This window comes from Patagioenas fasciata, chromosome 3, assembly GCF_037038585.1.
Source record: "Patagioenas fasciata isolate bPatFas1 chromosome 3, bPatFas1.hap1, whole genome shotgun sequence".
NCBI lineage: Eukaryota > Metazoa > Chordata > Aves > Columbiformes > Columbidae > Patagioenas > Patagioenas fasciata.
In genome coordinates this window covers 122661436-122684321 of record NC_092522.1, presented here as the reverse complement: position 1 = coordinate 122684321, position 22886 = coordinate 122661436, and the positions used below count along the sequence as shown (strand labels likewise).

The 22886-nt window shown below is 48.9% G+C and overlaps 1 protein-coding gene across 1 annotated transcript in view; it reads right to left on the bottom strand.

Moving 5' to 3' along the window:
* XKR6 (XK related 6) overlaps window positions 1–22886 on the bottom strand; it is a 245583-nt gene that overhangs the window by 60837 nt on the left and 161860 nt on the right. The window contains exon 2 of the mRNA XM_065835758.2: window positions 379–575. Within this exon, the coding sequence (XP_065691830.1) occupies window positions 379–575 (197 nt within the window). The remainder of the gene's footprint in view (window positions 1–378; window positions 576–22886) is intronic.

The following is a 22886-nucleotide window of genomic DNA, read 5'->3' as shown; positions in this document are numbered from 1 at the left end:
CTCGCCATAGCAGTGACCACCTGCCTTCTCCTGACAACATCATCATTTCTTTAGTCTGGACTGGGTATGGAAGAGCTGAATCTCATCTTTCCATTGATTTATTTTATTTTATTTTATTTTATTTTATTTTATTTTATTTTATTTTATTTTATTTTATTTTATTTTATTTTATTTTATTTTATTTCTCAGCGGAACGAGCAGAAATTTTACCCAGCGAACGCAGCGCGGAGCTGGAATGAGATTTGTCCCAAGTGGCGGCCCCTTGCACACCAGGTTGCGTAGGGCGGAGGATTTAGCCAAAAATCCATAGGCAGCTCAGGTGGGACCAGAGTGGGGAGTCTGGGAGGATGGGGAGGGGGACACGAGGGGGTCACTTACATGGTAATGTTTCTGCACGGTTCTTTTGGATCATTATGCAGAGCTGTAGCACCAGTTGAGGGGCGCTCTCGAGGAAAGTCTCCAGGAGGCGCAACATATTTACGTCTGCATATTCGTACATCATAGCCCAGTAGAAACGCCGCTGGTGTTCCTTCCGCCTCTGGCTCTGGATCCCCAGGTACATAGTTCGGATATACCTGCGGGGAACAGGAGGAAAAACCGAGCGTGAGATTTAGGCAGGCGTCAAAACCTGAAGGGGAAAGGGCTGTGGGACAGATGCATGGGTAGAAGGATGTCGTCTGGGTGAAGAGGATTCTGGAGTGTCTACACAGCTCTGACACCGTCTCCTGCAACGTTTTGTGTGGTGGGAGTGGGAAATGTTTTGCTTGCCCCACCTGAACCATAGAATCATAGAATGGTCTGGGTTGGAAGGGACCTTATCATGTAGTTCCAATCCCCCTACCGTGGCAGGGACACCTTCCACCAGACCAGGTTGCCCAAAGCCACGTCCAGCCTGGCCTTGAACACTTCCAGTGATGGGGCATCCACCACCTCCCTGGGCAACCTGTTCCAGTGTCTCACCATCCTCATGGGGAAGAACTTCTTCCTTATACCTAATCTAAATCTCCTCTCTTTCAGTTTAAAGCCATTACCCCTTGTCCTGTCACTACACGCTCTTGTAAAAAGTCCATCTCTAGCTTTCTTATTGGCTCCTTTTAGGTACTGGAAAGCGGCCCTAAGGTCTTCCTGGAGTCTTCTCTTCCCCAGGCTAAACCCCCCAACTCTGTCAGCCTCTCTTCATAGGAGAGATGCACCAGCCCTCTGATCATCTTTGGGATCCTCCTCTGGTCACACTCCAAAAGGTCCATGTCCTTCTTATTTTGGGGGCCCCAGAGCTGTGAAGCATGGGGGTAGGAAATGCTCATGAAACATTTGCATGAGAAAACAACTCTCCCACTTTGTTCTCAGGATGCGAAGAGTAGAAACCACTTGACAAATGCTGACCATGACACTTGGCGGTGGCTTGACAGGTCAGCACTCTAGTAAGGAGCTTCCCCCACAGACCCCAGAGACTTGACCCCAGTTCATCACAGGAGGAGCAATGAAACATCACCTTCACCTTCAGCACATGTGTGACCCACAGCTTGGTCAGCTATTGAGACTTTGTGCAATGTTGGAGGAGAGGGAGGTACCTCATGCATGGCGGACAGGTACTGCTCTATCATCTGTTTCCATATCACGCATACAAGGAGACCTGTAAACCTCACCATGGGACACAACTTATTTTCAGGGAACATTTGTCCAACCTTTGTAAATGGAGCTGATCAAGTCTGGGTAGCACAAGGTGCCCAGATGTCACACGACTCATGGCATTTAAGACAAGAAGCATCTCCTAACAAGGTCCTTTCTAATGCTTGCTGATGTTAATGATCTAATATTGTGTTTTTTTCCCTCTCGTCCTGAGCACTGGCTGTAACCTTGTGCTCTGAAATTTGGGATGGGCATCATTTCATTTAACACCGACCATGAATTCGGTGAACTGAGCTAGTCAATGGAAAGAAATGTCCCCTCCCAAACTGTCCACCTGTCCCAGCTCGGATGGCAGCATGACAGCGGGACAAAGTGCCTTCTGCAGGCTCTGGGAGGGCTTCACAGCACAAACTGGGGTTTCGCCAAAACGATTAGGTCATTCCTTGCCACTCAGGGCGAGATCACACGGCAAGGAAGAGCAGGAGGAAAGGACACGAGCCTCGGCAGCCTCCGTATCTCCAAGTTACAACCAGGGACGAGGACCTAGGGGAGAAGCAGAGGTAGCTCTGCAAACCTTGCCCTTTTTTAAGCACCTTGTCCTTCTCGCTCGCCGTTTGCAAGCACGGAAGAAGAAAAATCCTGAAAGAAGACGCAAGGACACACCAGAAAAACAATAATGCAGGAAAGCCACCAGATGGGGCTCGACACTCGAGAAAACGCCACGCCGGTCACATCTGACACTGGTGACACTGGTGTGACTTCCCCAGCAGAGCCCCAGTGGGCTGGAAATGCCCCTGGACCATCTGCTGTCCCATGGACACCAGTTCTCCTCCCACTATCCAACATGCCCATGCTTCATGTCCATGGAAGATCCAAACCCAGAAACTGCAGCATGACACAGGGATCCTGCCTTCCCTTCACGCGTGCAACAGACCAAGTAAATGTAGTTCAGCCAGAAAGGCAAAGTTGGGCAGAGCGAGTTGTAATGGCTCATGGAGAAAGCCGTGAAAAGGAGCATGCAACTGGTTTTTATAATATCACCAAAAACCAAGGTGGTGGCGCCCATAAGGTGCTGCCCATGGGGGAAGACAAGACAGCAGCACCTCTGCCAAACTCTTTCCAGATCTGTCTTGCATGGTCTCCCCTTCCCAGGAGCTCCTGGTCCTGCTAGTACCTGAAACCTAAAGTCCTCTTCTGAAGGTTGAGCCACTAATTCATCCTCATCCCATCCATGGACAAGGAGAAGAATTCATTCCTTTTCACCCTACAGCAGTGCGCACGTAGTTACCCTGTAAACCCTTATTTTCTCCAGACTAAAAAAAACCCACAAAGTTTCTTTCAGTCCCTTCTCACAGCTCACATTTGCTAGACATCTCTTCCACATTGCTGTCCCCACCACCTGTTTCTAAGTTTGGCTTATTTTTAAAGCCATATTTATTTTCCAAGCCCTCCAGGTTGGTACAACCACACTGCAACAACGACATTCAATCACTAAAAGAGATTCAGAAGGAACTAACAGAAGGGACACCACGTCCTACGATGATTTCTCCTTGATCTCTAGGAATTCACCACCATCCACACAGTTTAAACACGAAGGTTTCCAGCTATTCCTGGAGGTAGCACACATAAAAAGATATAAAAACGCTTTGGATTAATTATTGCCTCCTCCTGTCTCCATCAACAGCCAGAACAATGGCAATGACAGCAGCCCCAAATTCTCTTGAGGCTTTTGCAAAGGTCAACTTGTGTATTGTGGCACTTTCATAGATGGGGAAACTGAGTCACAGAGCACCAAAATGGCTCTCCCAAGGTCTTCTGGCAGAAGAACCCAGATCTTTTAGTGCTGTCCCCAGTCTCTAAAGGCCACATCACAAACCTGCAAGTGAAGAGCCAGCTGATGGTCCTCCATCCACGGTGCACATACTTCTTGATACCATAAAACCCAGTCCTGCCCAATCTCATCTGTACTGGGAGACCCAGCAGGACAAATCTGCCCTGGTTCAGCTGCCAGATGGGACGGTGACCTCGGGAATCCCTTTGGCCAGCAAAATGCCACAGACTCCCAAATAAAGAGCACGTGAGCAAAACAGCTTCCAAGGACCACGTGGAGCAGAAGGTAAATGAACTTCCCTTTGTACTCACTTTTTGGTCCACGAAAGAATGTGGTGCTCTCTCTTTAGCATCCTTCACACCCAAATCTGACAAAGAGGGGAAAGGGAGGAGTGAACACCCATTCCTCCATGATGCCAGTCGATTGGGAGATTTTACCAGGGAAAACAGGGGAGGAATTGGGAAAAGCTGTGTTTCTACCTGGTAGGTTTTCAACAACTAATAAACACCTGTCTAATTAATCAATATTGACTTTCACCCAGCTATAACATTTGCAATGCTTGATTTTATATCCAAACGCGAATGTATAGTGCTGCTGTATGCAGTTTCTTCTTTGGGATATTTTATTTACTTGTTTGAGGGATTTTTCCTACTTTTACTAACACTGGTTAAGCGCAGACAAACTCTGAAGAGAATAAAAAAATCAATGTCATTTCACTTGAAATTTGTTGTTCTCGGTCAAGCTGGTAGCAAACAGGGTTCTATAATTAGACTTTCAAATCCATACTCAGGCCTGATCTTCAATCTTTAGCAACACGATGCTTCCTCTTATGTCAGTGAAAGCCATTCACCAGCCTGTGCTTTTGAAAATCAGGCTAATTTATTTATTTAAGAGCTTAATTTTGGATTCAGGAGTCTAACTTCAAGCTTTTTATTTTTTGAATGCCGGCTATTTTTGTATACGAGTGTGTGTATTTGTGTGTACGCTTGTATTTTTAGTTTCAAGCCCCATCATGGCTTCAAGAGATAGAACTAATTTGGGATTGGGACGGGGGATTCGGGGTGATTTTCTTTAAATGCACAAAGGGTTGGCTGTCCCCTCTGTTCTGGCAGCGTTCCCAGAATTCCTCTCGGCATAATTACCCTCACGCTTATTTACTACGTATGTCGCAGTAGCACAGAAACTGCCCTGGACAAAGTCACTGCTGTCCCTGCGCCAAAACACGTTTTTAAGGAGCCAAAGCCATCGGCTCCAGATATGTGGCCAAATAATCTATGGAGAGAGCTGGAGGATGCCACCAGGAGATGCTCCTACTGTAAAAACAAACAACCAACAAACACACAAACCACCAAACCACCCAAAGTGGCCTAAGAAGGCCAATGGTACCTGGGGTGGGTTAGAAGGGGGTGGTCAGTAGGTCAGAGAGGTTCTCCTGCCCCTCTGCTCTGCCCTGGGGAGACCACACCTGGAATCTTGTGTCCAGTTGTGGCCCCTCAGTTCCAGAAGGACAGGGAACTGCTGCAGAGAGTCCAGCGCAGCCACCAAGATGCTGAAGGGAGTGGAGCATCTCCCGTGTGAGGAAAGGATGAGGGAGCTGGGGCTCTGGAGCTGGAGGAGACTGAGGGGGGACTCATTCATGGGGATCAATATGGAAAGGGGGAGTGTCAGGAGGATGGAGCCAGGCTCTTCTCGGTGACAACCAATGATAGGACAAGGAGTAATGGGTACAAACTGGAACACAAGAGGTTCCACTTAAATTTGAGAAGAAACTTGTTTGGGGTGAGGGTGTCAGAGCCTGGCCCAGGCTGCCCAGGGAGGTTGTGGAGTCTCCTTCTCTGCAGACATTCAAACCCGCCTGGACACCTTCCTGTGGAACCTCAGCTGGGTGTTCCTGCTCCATGGGGGGATTGCACTGGGTGAGCTTTCCAGGGCCCTTCCAACCCCTGACATTCTGGGAATCTGTGATTCTGTGATTCTGTGATTCTGTGAAGTGCTATGGGAAAGGATGCTTCATGTGGATGACAGATGTGGCTCAGCAGTCTCATCAAGGACCGTAGCAGAAATGTCAGGAGGCAGGATTATGGAATCAGAAGCTCTGTCTAGACCATTAAACAAAGGAGACCAAAGACCGGCCTCTGTCCTTGGCCAGCTGGCCTGACTCGACTCCGTGTGGCTATGTCCATGCTAGTTGGCCTTGCTCAAAACTGTCAGAGACTCTGGGCTGACAATTTAACAGGGTAAACTATTACAGGATCATGCCTGTGCCTTGGCACTGCTCGATTTACAGAGGTGGTTCCGAATATCACCAGCAGAAAGTGTAGGAGGATGCCTCAGGCAATAGGCTGGCTTGAAACGAAGAGGATGCTGGTGCGTAAGAGGGATGCAGGAGCATGGAAAGGCACATCAGCACAGGCCCTGGGCTATGTTTTGAGGAAAGAAGCATCCTGATGGCCCAGCCCACACAACCACAAGCTGACCAAGGTCAGGAATTTCAGGTTATATCTCTGATAGCCAAAGGACAGGGGACTGATCACTTTTCCTGGGGCAAATGAGCCAAGACTGACCACAGAAATGAACTCTCTCATCCTCCAAAACCAAGTAGCTGCCTTCATACTCTGCCTTGGGAACAATCCCTGGCTCCTATGGAGTCCTGAACCCTACCCAGGTTATGATTACTTGGGAAAATGCTAGTGATTATACTCACAATTTAGCAGAATGATGAAGCGACAGTGCCCATGAGCAGGTCTTGAATTGCCTAGCTTACTAATACAGGTCTATGGAAAGATGGAAAGACATAGGGTTTGGGATACTCATACCACTCCAAACAACTCCAGGTTGGGAAACTCTTTTTGACTGAGCACAACCAACAACTGCTTTCAGAGAAGAAAACCATGGCTTGAAAAATAGGAGAAGATGCTAGAGAAGCCAGAAATGGACCTCTAGGGAAAGAAGGTGTTGAGAAAATTAAGTCTGCTGAGTAGGCTGCAACTTAAACCTGCAGCACCTTACAACCCGCTTTGGATGAGTAGGATTTATCAAGACCCAGAGGGCATCAAGAACAATGCCCTTCCCAGCATCTCATTAATCTTCTCTGCTTCTCTCTGAATAAACCTACTTTGCCATGGCACTACAGGAGTGTGGATATGTCCTAGGTGCTCTCCTAGGCTACCAGTAGGTCAAGGGAAGTGATTCAGCCGCTCTACTCTGCTCTGATGGGACACCACCTGGAGTTATATGTCCCACTCTGGGTCCTCAGCACAGGACACACATGGAGCTGCTGGAGAGGGGCCAGAGGAGCCCCAGAAATGATCCAAGGCTGGAACAGCTCTGCTGGGAGGACAGGCTGAGAGAGCTGGGGTGTTCAGCTGGAGAAGAGAAGCTCCGGGGAGACCTGATTGCAGCCTTTCTGTGCTTAAAAGCAGCTGATAAGAAAGATGGGGACAGACTTTTGAGCAGGGCCTGTAGTGATAGGACAAGGGGTGATGGGTTTAAACTAAAGGAGGGAGATTCAGGTCAGACATGGGAAGAAAGTTTTTACACTGGGGGTGGTGAGAGCCTGGCCCAGGTTGGGCAGAGAGGTGGTGGATGAACCATCCCTGGAGACATCCCAGGCCAGGCTGGACGGGGCTCTGAGCAACCTGAGCTGGTGAAGATGTCCCTGCTCATGGCAGGGGTGGCACTGGATGAGCTTGGAAGGTCCTTTCCAACCCAAACTATCCTATGGTTCTATGATAAGTGTCATAGTAGCAACGCACACCATATGGATAGACACCATCTCCCTCACCATCGCACACACCAACCTTCTCCCTGGTGCTCACTCCGGGAAGAAGAGGGGTGGAATGGACAAGTTATCCAGCTGACAGCTCACCCTCCTGCCATCTCCTCCACAGGCACCACTGCCAACTCTTGCAAAGGGCCATTATCCTCACGTGCTAGAGGGTGTTCACGGATTAAAAGCCCACTCCTTGGAAGGGAGGAAATGAGGACGTGTGACTGCTCGGCTGGAAGGCTTGCAGCAGAGGCTGCCTGAACGTACCCTTAAAATGAGGTTATGTCAGGCCAGATCTCAGCTGGAGTGAGCTGGCATCCACAGGGCTCTGGCAATTTACACCAGCTGTGGCTTTGGCCCGCTTTTTTAATTTTAATGAATTATTTTCATTCTAACAGATACAAAAGGAATAGAAGATGCAGTGCTCAAGCAACAGGGGAGCACGAAAGTAAAATGCTGCCTATTAAAAAAATCAAAAATCAAACTTAGAATTGCCATCGCAATTAACATGCTCAATATCAACATTTGGTAGCGATTTTTTTTTTCCCTTTGTTGTAATGTTGCAATAAGGATTCACAGATGGATAATTATCGTTCCTAGTTTGAGTATCGAAGTAGTAACTGTGGGGTCCCATCCAGGTGCTGATACACAACAGCATCATCTGGCTGCTTCCATAGCATTGAACTTCTCCAGAATAAGGAGCTGCATCCAAACCACCTTTGGGGAGTGATTCCTGCCCTGGGCTAATCCTCAACAGTGTGCAGGACTCATTTACGCCACTGGTAGTTGCCTTGGGCCAAAACCTTGCTGGGGACCATTGCTAAACTGGGAAAGGTCACTTGCCATCTCAAAAGCAAGAAAGGGCACCTTAAATCTTCTCAGAGGACTAAGCAAGCGGCGCTCAAACCCTTTAATCCAGCACCCTCATAGGTCATCCAAACCACATATCATCATTTTGATGGGCCCTGATTTTCAGAATGGCAATTCTCAGAGTTTTCTGAAATCTCGTCACTTTCGGCATCTCTTTGTATGGTTTATACCTAAGAATGAATAAAACACAGCAAGAAGGGTGTTCATCAAGTGTTTCTGCCCTCTCCTGCTCAGTAAACGTGTTTCAGTATACAAATACTCCTGATTTAGTTAATTGTTTCTATCAGCCCCTGTTAAACAATTAATAAACTCTGCTCCGTGCCTTGTCTTGCTTATTGGAGGAGAATGTCACTGAACAAAAACCAAGCTTATTCCATGCTTTAGAGACACTTAAAAAGCTTGAATGTGTGACATGACATCATCCATGAGTTGTATAGACTAGTAGGTCACAGGGGACGCCGTCTTCCTTTCGAAACAGAGTTTATCATGCTCTTGGTGCCCAACCTGGGACTCCAATATGAGACGTTATCCACCTTTTTGCCTATCACAACATCGCTGTGATCCAGGATCAGGCTCAGGAGTCACTCACAATAAGATGACACAACAGTGATTTCATCAAGGTGAGAAAATTGGATTACTTGGCTTATATTAACGTTTTTTATTAAAACTGTACCACAGTTTACTACATCAACCTCTTGTCACATTTTCTAGCATCCAGACCTTCCTGTTGGCTCGTTATTTCCTTAGCCCTGCTTGAAAACTTCTCTATGAGTGAGGTTCTCGAAAGCACCAACCAAGATCTGTTCCCTTTAAAGCCAAAGGGTCAAGTCAAGTCAAACATCCTGAATACCCCTAATTCATAGACATGATGGCCACCACTTTGGGGAAAATACTGGTCTTCAAGTGAATTCAAATCCCTATTCTTTAAATGGATGTACTTGAGAGGGGATGATACTTGAACATCCATTTATATTAGGAAGTCTTGCTTTTTGCAAAATACTATTTGCAACTGAAATATCTACTAGAAAGAGCAATAGTGTCAGTTTTCTGATGTGTGGGAAAAACTTTAATAATCTCATATCCTAAGCTAGTTTAATTTTGTTTTAAAGCACAGATGACTTTACTATAAATCAACCACAAAAGAGGCATCTGATTTATTTCATAAAACATACGTTGGGGACGCTCACATCATGTAGTAAGAGAATAATTTAGGTTGGAAGGGACCTCTAGAGTCCTCTGGAACAAGCCTGCCCTCCAAGAGGTTGGCCATGGCCTTGTGCGGTTGAGTTTTGGATATCTCCAAGGATGGGTACTCACCAACCTCCCAGGGCAACCTATTCCACTACTTAACCACAATCATTTCAGAAACGATTTTCAGCCCAAGATCATTTTCTCTGTTTAAAGCCAAGTCTACAAATCAACCCCTTCTTGAAAAGAGTCAATTCCATCAAATAGTTGGAGAGAGAGACAATAAAATCATGATGCTGCAGGATTTTTAGGATCCAGTTCCTGCAGCTTTGATGTTTGCAGGGTGGGTGGACTTGTGGCTGATAATTTGGGGGCTCTGATACACAAAATAAGGAGCTATGATTGATAATTTCAGAAGAACGTTCTCAGGTCCTCTGAAATTATTGCTTTGGTTGCAATGCCAGCCCTAGGGGACATACACCTCTATCACCTCCTCCAGGACATGGTCCATGGTCTTTGTTCAGTGCCTTGTTTTACTGATGGTTCAAGCAGATACTTGGAGTGTGGTAACACATGGTAGAGCTGTAGGTGTGCACTTCTTCAAGTCAGCAGATACCAGGGTCATAACCTCCAGCAGATGCATGGGGCAGAGAACCGGGGCAAGGGCATCACCGCAGCTAAAGCTCTGGGCACCGATAATGCTTGAGCTGCCCATACCCGTGTTGCTCATCTGTGATTGATCTTTGTGACTGTTCTCCTTTCCTGGCTGCAGAGTAGTTTTCTGTGGCTTACAGGCTGAATGATCACCATCAGAAGAAGAGAAACGAACCTTGAGAGGTTGTGGAGTCTCCTTGTCTGGAGACATTCAAACCCACCTGGATGCGACCCTGTGTGATCTGCTCTGGGGACCCTGCGTGAGCAGCTGGGTTGGACTGGGGGATCTCCAGAGGTCCCTTCAACCCAACCAGGCTGGGATTCTGTGATAAAAAAGTGTTAGTCCTAAACAGCCCAACTTTCTGGCACTGATTTTCAAACTTTCACAAACCTGGACTGCTACTGAAATATCCATGCTTAGCCAGAGCCTGGCCAGCTCTTCTTTATTTGCAAAACCAGTCATGAGCGTGTCATTGGCATAGTCATCACAACCTCAATTTTGCAAGCAGCTCTGCCCAGGCAGCCTCTCCTTGTCTGCGTCCCCATGGGCTGTGGGGTTCCCAGTCGAAGAATCCCTATTTCTATATCTTTGCTCAGTAAATCAACATAGCAACAGAGAATGGCTTTGTAGCAGGAGCTACTACAGTTTCGACCCATGCAAGTAGAAATAACGCTTTTACTTGTCAATTATTTCATGAGGAGTCCTAAAACAGAAAAAAAAACCCCAAAGACCTCTTCAGCAGCAGGGTATGAATGCCCTTTTTTAAATTTTAATGTGGGAAGCATCTCCGTGCTGCTTAAAGGAGCAGGCAGGGTAACAGGGGCTGCTGGAGAGGGTATCAAAGTGACGGGTGCTGCAGAGACATGTCACAGCATCTATCACACGTGGGATGGTCTCGCATCCTAGTGCTGAACCAAATGCCCTCTTTTATCACAGATTTCACCCCCCAAATTAGTTATGAATACTTAAGCCCCAGTCCCTTTCCTATTTTGCACATACTTATTTACTTAAAGTGCACTCCAACACCTACTGCTATCGCCTCCGGCAAAGCCTTCTGTTTTAAATCAAAGCTGTTAAATGGCATCACACGGAAAGAAAGAAGTTGAGCTCAGATTGAATTTTTGCTTCAAGTGTGTTCAAGCTAATAGGTTTTAATGTCAGGACTTTCCTTTTGGAAATAAAACTGGTCCCAGTCCAGTAATCCCTACAGGAACAGATGCAGCCGAAGGCCTTGAAAGTAAGCGGAATCTTTCGATTGACTTGTCTTGGCTCCAAGCGAGGGAAATTTCAGGGCAAATCCAGAGAAATGCCTGAGGGCTCCCAAAATGTGAGTATTGAGGTTCTTAGGGACATGAATTAGAGGTGGAGTTGATGGTGTGAGGTTAACAGTTGGTCTTAATGATCTTGGAGGTATTTTCCTAGCGAAATGATTCTATGATTCTATTCAGGTGTATGATGCTACATGGACACATGGGAATAGTCAACTTGTCCTTTCTATAGGAAGGGCCACGTTGCAGTACTTAACCCAGATGGTCTTGGGAGGTGGTTTGGCATCACATGGACTCACCAAAGCCACAGGATGTCACAGGAGAAGAGAAGTTTGCATTGCTCTGGGAGGCCAGTGAAGACAGGGACACGTCTTCATTTCCTCAAGCCTCCAAGATGCCTTGGTGGAGGATGCAGAGAAGCGGAGGGGAAAGCGAGGGGTTTAACCAGCTGTGAGATGGAGACAGACTGCTGATTTTCTCTCCTAAGGGTTTTCCACTTCCTGAGTGATTTAACAAACCAGTTTGGGGTAGCAGGTCCAAAGATCTGAACACAGACAGCAGGTTGCCTGAGGTCTAAGCCCTCAAAAACTGATGTGGGCCCCAGAGCCAAGGAGGAATATGATTGGGAGCTTGTCCCCTCCCTCAGATGGATAGATTTCCTATTCCTGGGCTCTGGATGCTCAGGAAGATGAGAGGGGTCACGTCTCCGGCTGGGAGATAAGGGAAGTGATATGAATTGTAGGATACTATTCACTGAATTTACTCTATTTACCCTCTCTCTGGTCATCAAGGTCACTGACGCAGGACCAGAAATCACTAGACAAGACTTTTCCATACTGCAAAATCTCTCCAAACCCCCATGGATGCTGGATTTGTAGGGCTGAGAAGAGGAATGTGCCAGGAGAGACTCTGCCAGTAAAAGAAGATTTTTTTAACAGCACACCAGCAAAGCACCAGCCAGGAGCAGTTTAGGGAGAGAGGACCCTGCCTAGGAACAATGGGGCTGAGGGACGGGATCCATCCAGAGGGACCTGGACAAGGTTGAGAAGTGGGCCCATGTGAACCTCATGAGGTTCAACAAGGCCAAGTACAAGGTCCTGGATCAGACTCAGGGCAGCCCTCAGTATCAGTTGAGGCTGGAGATGAAGGGATGGAGAGCAGCCCCCAGGAGAAGGACGTGGGGGGCTGGGGGATGAGAGACTGGACATGAGCCGGCAATGTGCGCTTGCAGACCAGAAGGTCAATCATATCTTGGGCTGCATCACAAGGAGTGTGGGCAGCAGGTGGAGGTTGGTGATTCTGCCCCCCTCCCTGGTCCAGCTCTGGGTCCTCAGCACAGGACACACATGGAGCTGCTGGAGAGGGGCCAGAGGAGCCCCAGAAATGATGCGAGGCTGGAACAGCTCTGCTGGGAGGACAGGCTGAGAGAGTTGGGGTGTTCAGCTGGAGAAGAGAAGCTCCAAGGAGACCTTATTGTGGCCTTTCTGTAATTAAAAGGGGATGAAAAGAAAGATGGGGACAGACATTTTAGCAGAGCCGGTTGTGATAGGACAAGGGATGATGGTATTAAATTAAAAGAGGGGAGATTCAGGCCAGACATGAGGAAGAAAATGTTTACACTGAGGGTGATGAGAGCCTGTCCCAGGTTGGGCAGAGAGGTGGTGGATGAACCATCCCTGGAGACATCCCAGGCCAGGCTGGACGGGGCTCTGAGCAACCTGAGCTGGTGAAGATGTCCCTGCTCATGGCAGGGGTGGCACTGGGGGAACTTTGGAGGTCCTTTCAACCCAAACTATCCTATGATTGTATGAAAAAAGCCCCTGTCCGCTGCAGAGCTGCCAGGCTCAGAGCTGTGGGTTTGCTGCCAGCTGCAGTGTGCTCTGCCCACCGCTGCATCCCCTTCCTGGCACACACCATTGCAGAGCAAAGCACCGGGGCTCCTCACGGCCAGCAAATCTCCGGGCAGGGCTCAGCAGCGATCAGGAAATCTGAGGTCCACCCCAGCCTTGCAAGGGACTGTCACAAACCTGGGACTCTCTGTTCAGCAGCACATCCGTGCCGCAGGGGTCAAAGCAATCCCCGGAGCAAAGATCCCGACGCGGCAGCTTAGCACGAGGGTTGTGACTGTCACCTTCGTTTTGCTATCCGTTTGAGAAGAAGGAGCTAAAAACTGGGTGAGCGCTGTGAAATCCTGGAAGAACAGCCTCAGATCCCGTCTATTTTTAGTTTCGCAGAAGCTGCGCATACATTAGCGAGGGCCTGCCTTCCTCTCCCGGTGCGCACATGGCTCTGAGAAATCGCACGGCATCTTCCCTGCCTGCCAGGAAAGAGTTTAACCCTTGTCGCCTCGCTGCAGTCGGCCCCATCCAGCTGTACTATGGTATTGACAATTATGGGGAACAGAAAAGAGGGTAGAAAGGTCTTCATGACCATTTTGACGCTAGCCAGGTAGAGGAAGAATTGGGGAGGGGGCTCGTTGCCCCATGGCCCTTATATCTTTATATAATATCTGGTGAGAGGAGCAGGATTCTTTGGTATCAGCTGGGGACTGGAAGGAAATCTCAGAACAGAAATGGCATCTGTCACCTGTCACCATCAGCTCTTGCTGGGAAACAGCCATGCTGTTCAGAGGGGTTCAGAGCATGTGCAGGACCCAAGAGTTGATGCCTCAACTCCAACAACCTGTCATGCTGGCCAAGCTGGATGACATTCTTGGACTGCCATGTTTTGCCTTCAATACACCCACCATAACAGGTTGGGCAGAGAGGTGGTGGCTGAACCATCCCTGGAGACACCCCAGGCCAGGCTGGACGGGGCTCTGAGCAACCTGAGCTGGTGAAGATGTCCCTGCTCATGGCAGGGGTGGCACTGGATAAGCTTTGAAGGTCCCTTCCAATCCAAACTATTCTCCGATTCTATGATTTTATGAAGTGCTTAATCCTAATCTGCAATCTTCTAGCTATTCAGTCTCCTGGGAAACATGACCTCATCACCACACATGCTTCTCAGATGCTTGGCATTACATCTCCTTCCTCCCACTGGCTGCATTTCTGCTGGTCCAGACACATCATACCAGAAAAACCATTGCTTGGACCCATAAAGGGTCTGTTCAGCCTGGAGAAGAGAAGCTGAGAGGGATGTGATCAATGGGATCAATATCTCAGGGTGGGTGTCAGAGGATGGACCAGACTCTGTTCAGTGGTGCCCAACGCCAAGGTGAGGGGCAATGGGCACAAGCTGAAACACAGGAGGCTCCATCTGAACATGAGCAGAAACTTCTTTGCTGGGAGGTGCCAGAGCCTGGCCCAGGCTGCCCAGAGCGGGTGTGGAGTCTCCTTCTCTGAGACATTCAAACCCGCCTGGACCCACCTGTGTGATCTGCTCTGGTGACCCTGCGTGAGCAGCTGGGTTGGACTGGGGGATCTACAGAGGTCACTTCAACCCCAACCAGGCTGGGAGTCTGGGCATGAGGTCAGGGATACGGCATGAGACCACAAACTCACCGAAATTCACAATGCGTTTCAACACACTATTAACAGAAAATAATTGCAACGTTTACTTCTACACTGCTTCCGTCACAAAAGGACAGAAAGCAACGCCCGCGTGAGGTGCACATAGACGAACTCCGCACTTCACACCCCCTGTGCATGTCAGCTCCGCTGCCCGTGCACTTTAACATTTTCCAGCTCTTTAATATTTATTACCTCTGCCGCTTTGTATTACTCATCAGCTATTCCTGGCCAGAGGAAATGCACTGGCGGGTTCCGAAGCGTGTACGTCCTCTCTTCTTCAAGGGGGCTATAAGTACAACAGCAGCCTTGCAAACACGCACACGCCGCGCTGTATTTGGGCACCACAGTCTCCCGGGGCTTTCGAGGATATCAAGTACAAAAGAATCAAACGAGCCGAACCATCCCCTCGCCGTGGCTTTTCAAAGGCCACAGGGATGTCCTAAGCCATCAAGCAGAGGAGACACCGCACTTTTGGAAGGTGTAGGAGCCCTCACCTCAGTGTATTTCTGCTGATCCCTGCAGAAACACACCTTTCCCCCTCGGCATGCTTAGCAAGTCCACAGGAGCATCCTTCCCTGCTTTCCTTGCAGCTATTTTCCACATCTCCTCCCATAACATAACATGACAAGACTTTCTAGTGGTCATGGCCAGGAGAAGAAACAGCCTATGTACAGTATTACCCAGTATTTTTCTTTTTTTCCTGTTCTCCTACTCATTTAAAAGGAACTTTCTGCTTGAAGCTTAACAAAAGTGAAGCCATCTGACCATGTCCTTGCTCCACCACCCCCTGGGTACAGTTGAGCCTCCTCGCGCCGGCAGACAGTTTATCCAAGTGGCACAAATGCGGTCACCGGAGCTTTCTACCAGGGAACAGCATCTGGGCTGCGAGGTACAGGATCCCACAGCCCAGCCCCAGGGACTGATGTTCATGCACAGTTAGGTGCAGAAATGGGGGCTGAGAGGTTAAGTGACTGTTCCTGAGCTAGTGGGGGTATCACAGAATAATTTTGGTCACAAAAGATGCCCAAGATTATCGAGTCCAACTGTTAACCTCACATAACCCATGTCCCTAAGAATCACAGAATCCCAGAATGTCAGGGGTTGGAAGGGACCTGGAAAGCTCATCCAGTGCAATCCCCCCATGGAGCAGGAACACCCAGCTGAGGTTCCACAGGAAGGTGTCCAGGCGGGTTTGAATGTCTGCAGAGAAGGAGACTCCACAACCTCCCTGGGCAGCCTGGGCCAGGCTCTGACACCCTCACCCCCAACAAGTTTCTTCTCATATTTAAGTGGAACCTCCTGTGTTCCAGTTTGCACCCATTGCCCCTTGTCCTATCACTGGTTGTCACCGAGAAGAGCCTGGCTCCATCCTCCTGACACTCACCCTTTATATATCTGTAAACATTAATGAGGTCACCCCTCAGTCTCCTCTTCTCCAGCTCCAGAGCCCCAGCTCCCTCAGCCTTTCCTCACACGGGAGATGCTCCACTCCCTTCAGCATCTTGGTGGCTGCGCTGGACTCTCTGCAGCAGTTCCCTGTCCTTCTGGAACTGAGGGGCCACAACTGGACACAAGATTCCAGGTGTGGTCTCCCCAGGGCAGAGCAGAGGGGCAGGGGAACCTCTCTGACCTACTGACCACCCCCTTCTAACCCACCCCAGGTACTATGGGCCTTCCTGGCCACAAGGGCCCAGTGTTGGCTCATGGTCATCCTGCTGTCCACCAGGACTCCCAGGTCCTTTCCCATCTTTGGGAACCTCATCTTTGCATCTTTTAAACCCCTCCAGGGATGGTGACTCCACCACTGCCCTGGGCAACCTGTTCCAATGCCCAACAGCCCTTTCTGGGAAGAAATGGTTCCCAAGATCCAATCTAAACCCTTCCTCATAAAACTTGGGGTCGTTTCCTCTCATCCCAAATACATCGCAGCTTACGCACCCAGGCAAAGAAATTTTAAAGGCATCAGAGGTTGCTCAGAGGCAACTCCTGCTGATGGGTGGCAGAGTTCATCCCACCATCCTCCCACATTGTGAGTGCATCATTACTTGTGCTGGTAAAAGGATGCTGCTAATAAACCCAGAAGGACTCCAAAAGAAATAGTCTACTTTTAAGTGTAAATCAACTCTTACACTGTCATCTAAAATACATTCTTCTGGATAAAAAGCACAAAAAAATTAATTACAAATAGAGGCCAGACCACATGCAGAGGTGGGTTGTTTTTTAACTCTTTTTTTTTGGATTTGAGAGGTTCCTGTCTCCCTGTTCCTGCCAGATGGGCTCCGTTTCTCCTTTTGGAAATGCAAGGTGTGCGCCTAATACAAAGAGAAGAGAAAGCCTTTCATTTTCACACACGTCCTTTCGACCTCCTGCTACTCAAAATGCTTCCCCAGCCCAACCGAATGCCTCTCGCATCCCTGATACAGCCGACGCAGTGCCCTACGCCACGGATGTTCGCATTAACATTGACTATCGTAAATGCTTAGACGAGATAGATCCCAGAAGCACCGATAAATTGCTGAACGCATTGATCTAGACGTGAGTCAGGAGTCACCACTGAATAATCTCTTTAGGCACCTTCCTCGGGCTGAGTTTCTGCTCTCATCAGCAAAGCAGAAGTCTTTTCCATCTCGCACTTCTCCAGGGTTAGGCCGGCTTAAATGACACGTGGGGGCTATTGATTGCTGTAACGAATGAATGGATTTTCCCTTTCCGTGCTCACAGCACCCCGCTCCCTCTCCTGTGGCATAATTCAGTGCCTCTGTCATTTACTGCCCAAATGCCTCTCCCAAGTGCAAACACACAACCTTTCCCCGATGGCATTGCAGGCTGTCTCCAAAGCCCTGGCCTTGGCTTCTCTGTTTTCTCCTGCCTTTACTGATCCTGCAGAGTGTTGCCTCCTGGAGGGAGGATTAACCTCATGCAGCAAAAAACCGCTGTGCTTGAAGCCCAGAAGGCCAATCGTATCCTGGTTGCATCAAAAGGAGCATGGCCAACAGGTCAAGGGAGGGGATCCTGCCCCTCTGCTCGGCTCTGGTGAGACCCCCTGCAGTTTTCTGGAGCCACAGAAGCAGACCCAGCTCTCCTTGAATGGGATTTCCTTTCTTACTTCAGCTGTCCAGAAGTGGGAAAGCTAATTTAAACCCATCATCTTGGTTCCACCTTTTATCAACGGAGAGAATGAGAGATTTCCAGAAAGGCGTTCTTTCCATCCCAAGATAAGTGTCTACAACACCTCCTACAGATTTCCTGTCTCCTTCCCTCAACTACAGAAGGGTTCAGATAACTAACTGAGATCTGATGGCTGATACCATATGTCTCCCATCTCCTTGGCATCACTTTCCCATCAGACGCCTCACACCTCCTTGCCATCCTCTTGATACGCTGTTTTGAGGACTCACTTGCGCTGGATGCACATATTGCCCCATGGAAGAGACTTGGGGGACATGGAGATTTGGGCAGTGCCAGGGACCATGCTAACAGGTAGGAAAGGATCTTCCTGTGGGAAGTTCACATTAAAATTGAACGCATTCCCACCTGACAGCTGGAGCAGGAGCTCCCAGAGCTGGCTGTGATAATTTTTATCCCAGCCCTCTCTTGGCTTGGCCACTCTTTTTCTTTGTGGGAAGATGACACACACCATGAATAGCTCTCATCTAGAACAGACCCTGTCCCATAGCATCCATGTCCTTCCCCACCCAGAGGAGCAGACTTGCCTTTCAACGAACGTCCCCAGGGAGGTCAATCCCACACACAATCCCCCAGCTGGCTTCTCCAAGGCAGCCCTGAAGAAACTGGAGAACAAGGGCAACACTCATTGGCATCTGCGACTCTTTCAGAGGGTATCAGAGGATATATTTCTCTTGGGGTTGGACTAGATGACCTTTTGAAGGTCCCTTCCAACCCAAACTGTTCTATGATTACATGATTGGAGATACCTGTGGCCTGCTGGCAGCTAGGACACAAGGCATGCAGAAGACTTGTGCTCTTCTAGACCCAGAGCTGAGGATGCACAGGGACACCCACAGCATCTTGAATGGTGCTGGGTTAATGGTTTGGACAACGGCACACAGCTCCTGGGTCTCAGCCCAGAGGGAGAATCTGCAGCAGCAGGCCACCAAGACAGATAGGACAACTCCACCCTGACAGATGAGAAAGCAGGCTCTCCTTCTTTCCCATGTTATTAATTTCTTCATCTACACTTTGCCCATGGGGAGCCACCCAAGTTATTCACGTCACGTCTGGAGATCTTGCCCTTCCCTGCCCCTGCTGCCCACCGCACGCACAGCTGGAGGAAACCCTCGCTGTGAGGTTGACAGCAGAGTCTGCACATCCCTGCAAGCCACAACCACTGGGACCCTCTGTCCTTGCAACCTCCGGGGATGCTGGTCCTCCTGTCACCAGCTCTGCCCTTTGACAGAGATGTCACTGCTCAGTGCTTTGCAAAGAGAAGCGGCACATGAAGGAGGTTCGGGAGCTCAATAAAGGAGGTTTGTGGGCAGCAGAGAGTGGTACATGGGCAGAATACATCTCTCTGAACAACTTTGCTTATTAAAGCAGTAAAGTTTTGGGCACCTCACGCCAAGAAAGGCCTTGAGGTGCTGGAGCGAGTTGAGAGAAGGGAACGGAGTTGGTGAGGGGCTGGAGCACAAGTGTGATGGGAGCGGCTGAGGGACCTGGGGGGTTCAGCTGGAGAACAGGAGCTGAGGGGAGACCTTCTGATCTCTGAACTGCCTGAAAGGAGCTTGGAGCCAGGGGGGTCGGGCTCTGCTCCCCAGGAACAAGCGCCAGGAGCAGAGGAAACGGCCTCAAGTTGCGCCAGGGGAGGTTGAGGTTGGATGTGGGGAACAATTTCTTCCCCAAAGGGCTGTGGGGCGTTGGAACAGGCTGCCCAGGGCAGTGCTGGAGTCACCATCCCTGGAGGGGTTTAAAAGACATATAGATGATGCTCCTAGGCACATGGTTTAGTGCTAGACTGAGGTTATGGTTTGACTCGATGATCTTAAGCCTCTCTTCCAACCAAAATTATTCTATTCTTCTGACCACTATTTTTAGAGAAGCTTTGTTCTAGCAAGGGGTAAAGTAACTTGTCCCTGGCTGCAATGCAGAGTTGAGAGACCTGGGCACCGAGCTCAGGAGTCCTGGCTCTCAGGTATCGCTGTTATTTATACTGTGGCAAAGCTAAAAGGCTTCTGCTGAGATCAGAGTTTGATTGTACCGAGTCCGGTTCATACACATAGCAAGAGACAGTTCTTGCCCTAAAGGATTTACAATCTAAACTGACAAGGACAGAAACACAGCAAAGGAAAGGATGTGTTATTAACAGCAGGGGACCGAGGCATTGAGAGATGCAATAAATCGCCTGCGGTCACAGAGGGAGTTTGCAGAAGAGCCAAAACCTGACCCTTGATTTCCCACCAATGCTGTCTTGTCTCAGCTGTCAGGGAAGGAAGAAGCACAGTGGGAATCCAGGTGAGTTGAGAACTTTGCTGATGGTTCAGGTGAGGCCAAGACTCCTGCTTAAAAACCCCAGCCCAGCACAAATGCATTCACGTCCCTTCCCCATCCTTATTTGTGCATCACCAGGAGAGAGGAGAAAAGCCCCCTCTGATACCACCACCGCCAGTGTCATTGTCATTCCCCATCAACTGGCTTTGGTTCACCCCTCTGAGCCCTGTTGAAGTGGTCAGGGATGAGGCTGATAAACCAGTCCAGGTACTTCTACAGACTGGCAAGAAAGGAACGTGAAGCTGAAATCACTTTTCCTCAGGGAAAACCTGCGTGAAAGGGTGGGCTTCAGGGGACACATGCCTGAAATGGCAGGAATGGCAAGAAGATGTGTCAGGGGAGGTTTAGGTTGGACATGAGGAAAAGATTCTTCACCCAGAGGTGCTGGACACTGAACAGGCTCCCAGGGAGGTGTCACAGCCCCAACCTGACAGTGTTCAAGAAGAGACTGGACAACGTCCTCAGACACACGGGGTGACCTGTGGGGTGTCCTGTGCAGGGACAGGAGTTGGACTCCATGATCCTGGTGGGTCCCTTCCAGCTCAGGACATTCTATGATTTGATGAAAGAGTGACCCTCAGTAAGTTTGTCATGTTGGGCACAACACCATGCTAAGACTCTGGTGAAACTTGTCAATCGTTTCTGCGTCTTGTCAGGACATCACAAAGCACAATGAGTCTATCCCACCTGTCCGTGCACACCTGCCCTACGACACTCTATGTCCACATGTGTGAGAAAGCACATGGAGACAAATAAATTTACTCTGCCTACTCAAGCAGACGCTGCTTCTACTTTTTGGAGATTTGGCCACTGACATCAATTGCTTTTCCATTAGCCTTTGACTCCTAGGTATGGATTTGAACCATAGTAGTGATGCGAAGGAGATTTATACCGAAAAGCTATTCCGTGGAACCCTGAAATCTGACGATTTTAATATAAGGTATGGAAGGATTTGATTTCAGTCGGTATCAGTAAATTCAGTTTTTTGCATTGTCACGTCCAGCCCTGTGTCTCGTTTAGCTACTCACTGTCAATCTGATCAGTTTTGGCCCCAAAGTGACTCAAACTCTCTAATTGTCCAGAAATTGTAATGGTCAGCCCAGCAGGGGAAGCAGCATGATGGGGTTGAGGTTTGGACTCTCGGGAGTGACACACACCTACATAAATGGCAACCAAAACATTCAAATAGTGGTTTTAGCAGTTAGGGCTGGTTTTTAACAAAAGTAAATGTCCAGTCCCACCGAAACAACTTAAAATTTCAATTGCTGAGCCACAGTGCATAGGAGGGGGTAACAGAAACTGAGAAATATGTAGGACTCTATCTGCACCCTTTATGACTCGGCTCCACCATTCCTGGCCCATACTATACATTTTATGGTCATTACACTGGTTTCCCTCCTGAAGTCATAATCATGAGGGGTCTAAGCCCTCAGACAAACTATAATCATAGAATCATAGAATCATAAAATGTCAGGGGTTGGAAGGGCCCTGGAAAGCTCATCCAGTGCAATCCCTCCATGGAGCAGGAACACCCAGCTGAGGTTCCACAGGAAGGTGTCCAGGCGGGTTTGAATGTCTGCAGAGAAGGAGACTCCACAACCTCCCTGGGCAGCCTGGGCCAGGCTCTGACACCCTCACTCCAAACAAGTTTCTTCTCAGGTTTAAGTGGAACCTCTTATGTTCCAGCTTAAATCCATTACCCCTTGTCCTGTCATTGGTTGTCACTGAGAAGAGCCTGGCTCCATCCTCCTGACACTCACCCTTTATATATCTGTAAACATGAATGAGGTCACCTGTCAGTCTCCTCTTCTCCAGCTCCAGAGCCCCAGCTCCCTCAGCCTTTCCTCACACGGGAGATGCTCCACTCCCTTCAGCATCTTGGTGGCTGCGCTGGACTCTCTCCAGCAATTCCCTGTCCTTCTGGAACTGAGGAGCCCAGGTGTGAAGTCCATAATGAAGGAAAACAGCATAATTCGCCCATGGTCATAAACAACAAAACCTGTATTTCTGAGACCACTCTTGTCTCCCTTTGGTCATCGATTTGTCCTGTTGCATAACCGCAATTTTTTTGCTTGCTGCTCTAAAATCCACACTGGATTAGAAATGGTTATGCTTGAGATCATAATAGCTGTGGGTGATCTCAACATCTGCATGTAAGCCTTCGTGCACAGCCACAGCAACGGGGAACTCAGACGATGTGCCTCACTTCACCTTCTCCTTGCAGCACGGCGTCGCGGGAGCAAACGTTCCCATGAATTATTCGTGTCAAATCATAGAGTCCCCGCGTGCTCCCGAGCGCAAACAAGCGCTCGCCTTACGCAATGTTTACGGAGCAGAGGCATTAGGTGAGGAACGAGCAGTTTTAGGGCTTGTGTCATTTATTGGCCCAAGAAAAGGCATTGTTTTCCACACCGAGCTTTGCTCCAGTCTCTGAGGCCTCATATAAAGTAATTAACTAAACATTTCAGGGTCTTTCTCTTGTCCTGAGGCAAGCAAGCAGAATTTGGCCACGGCTATGCTACTGAACCCTCTGAGCCTTCAAACCAGGGTGGGCACATCCAGAGCTTGCGGGGAATAGGATGGGCAGGGGGGGCTCCCGAAAGCAGGGCAGCTGCTGCAACCAAGCAGAGTGCTCTCATAAACCAGGAAGGACAGGATG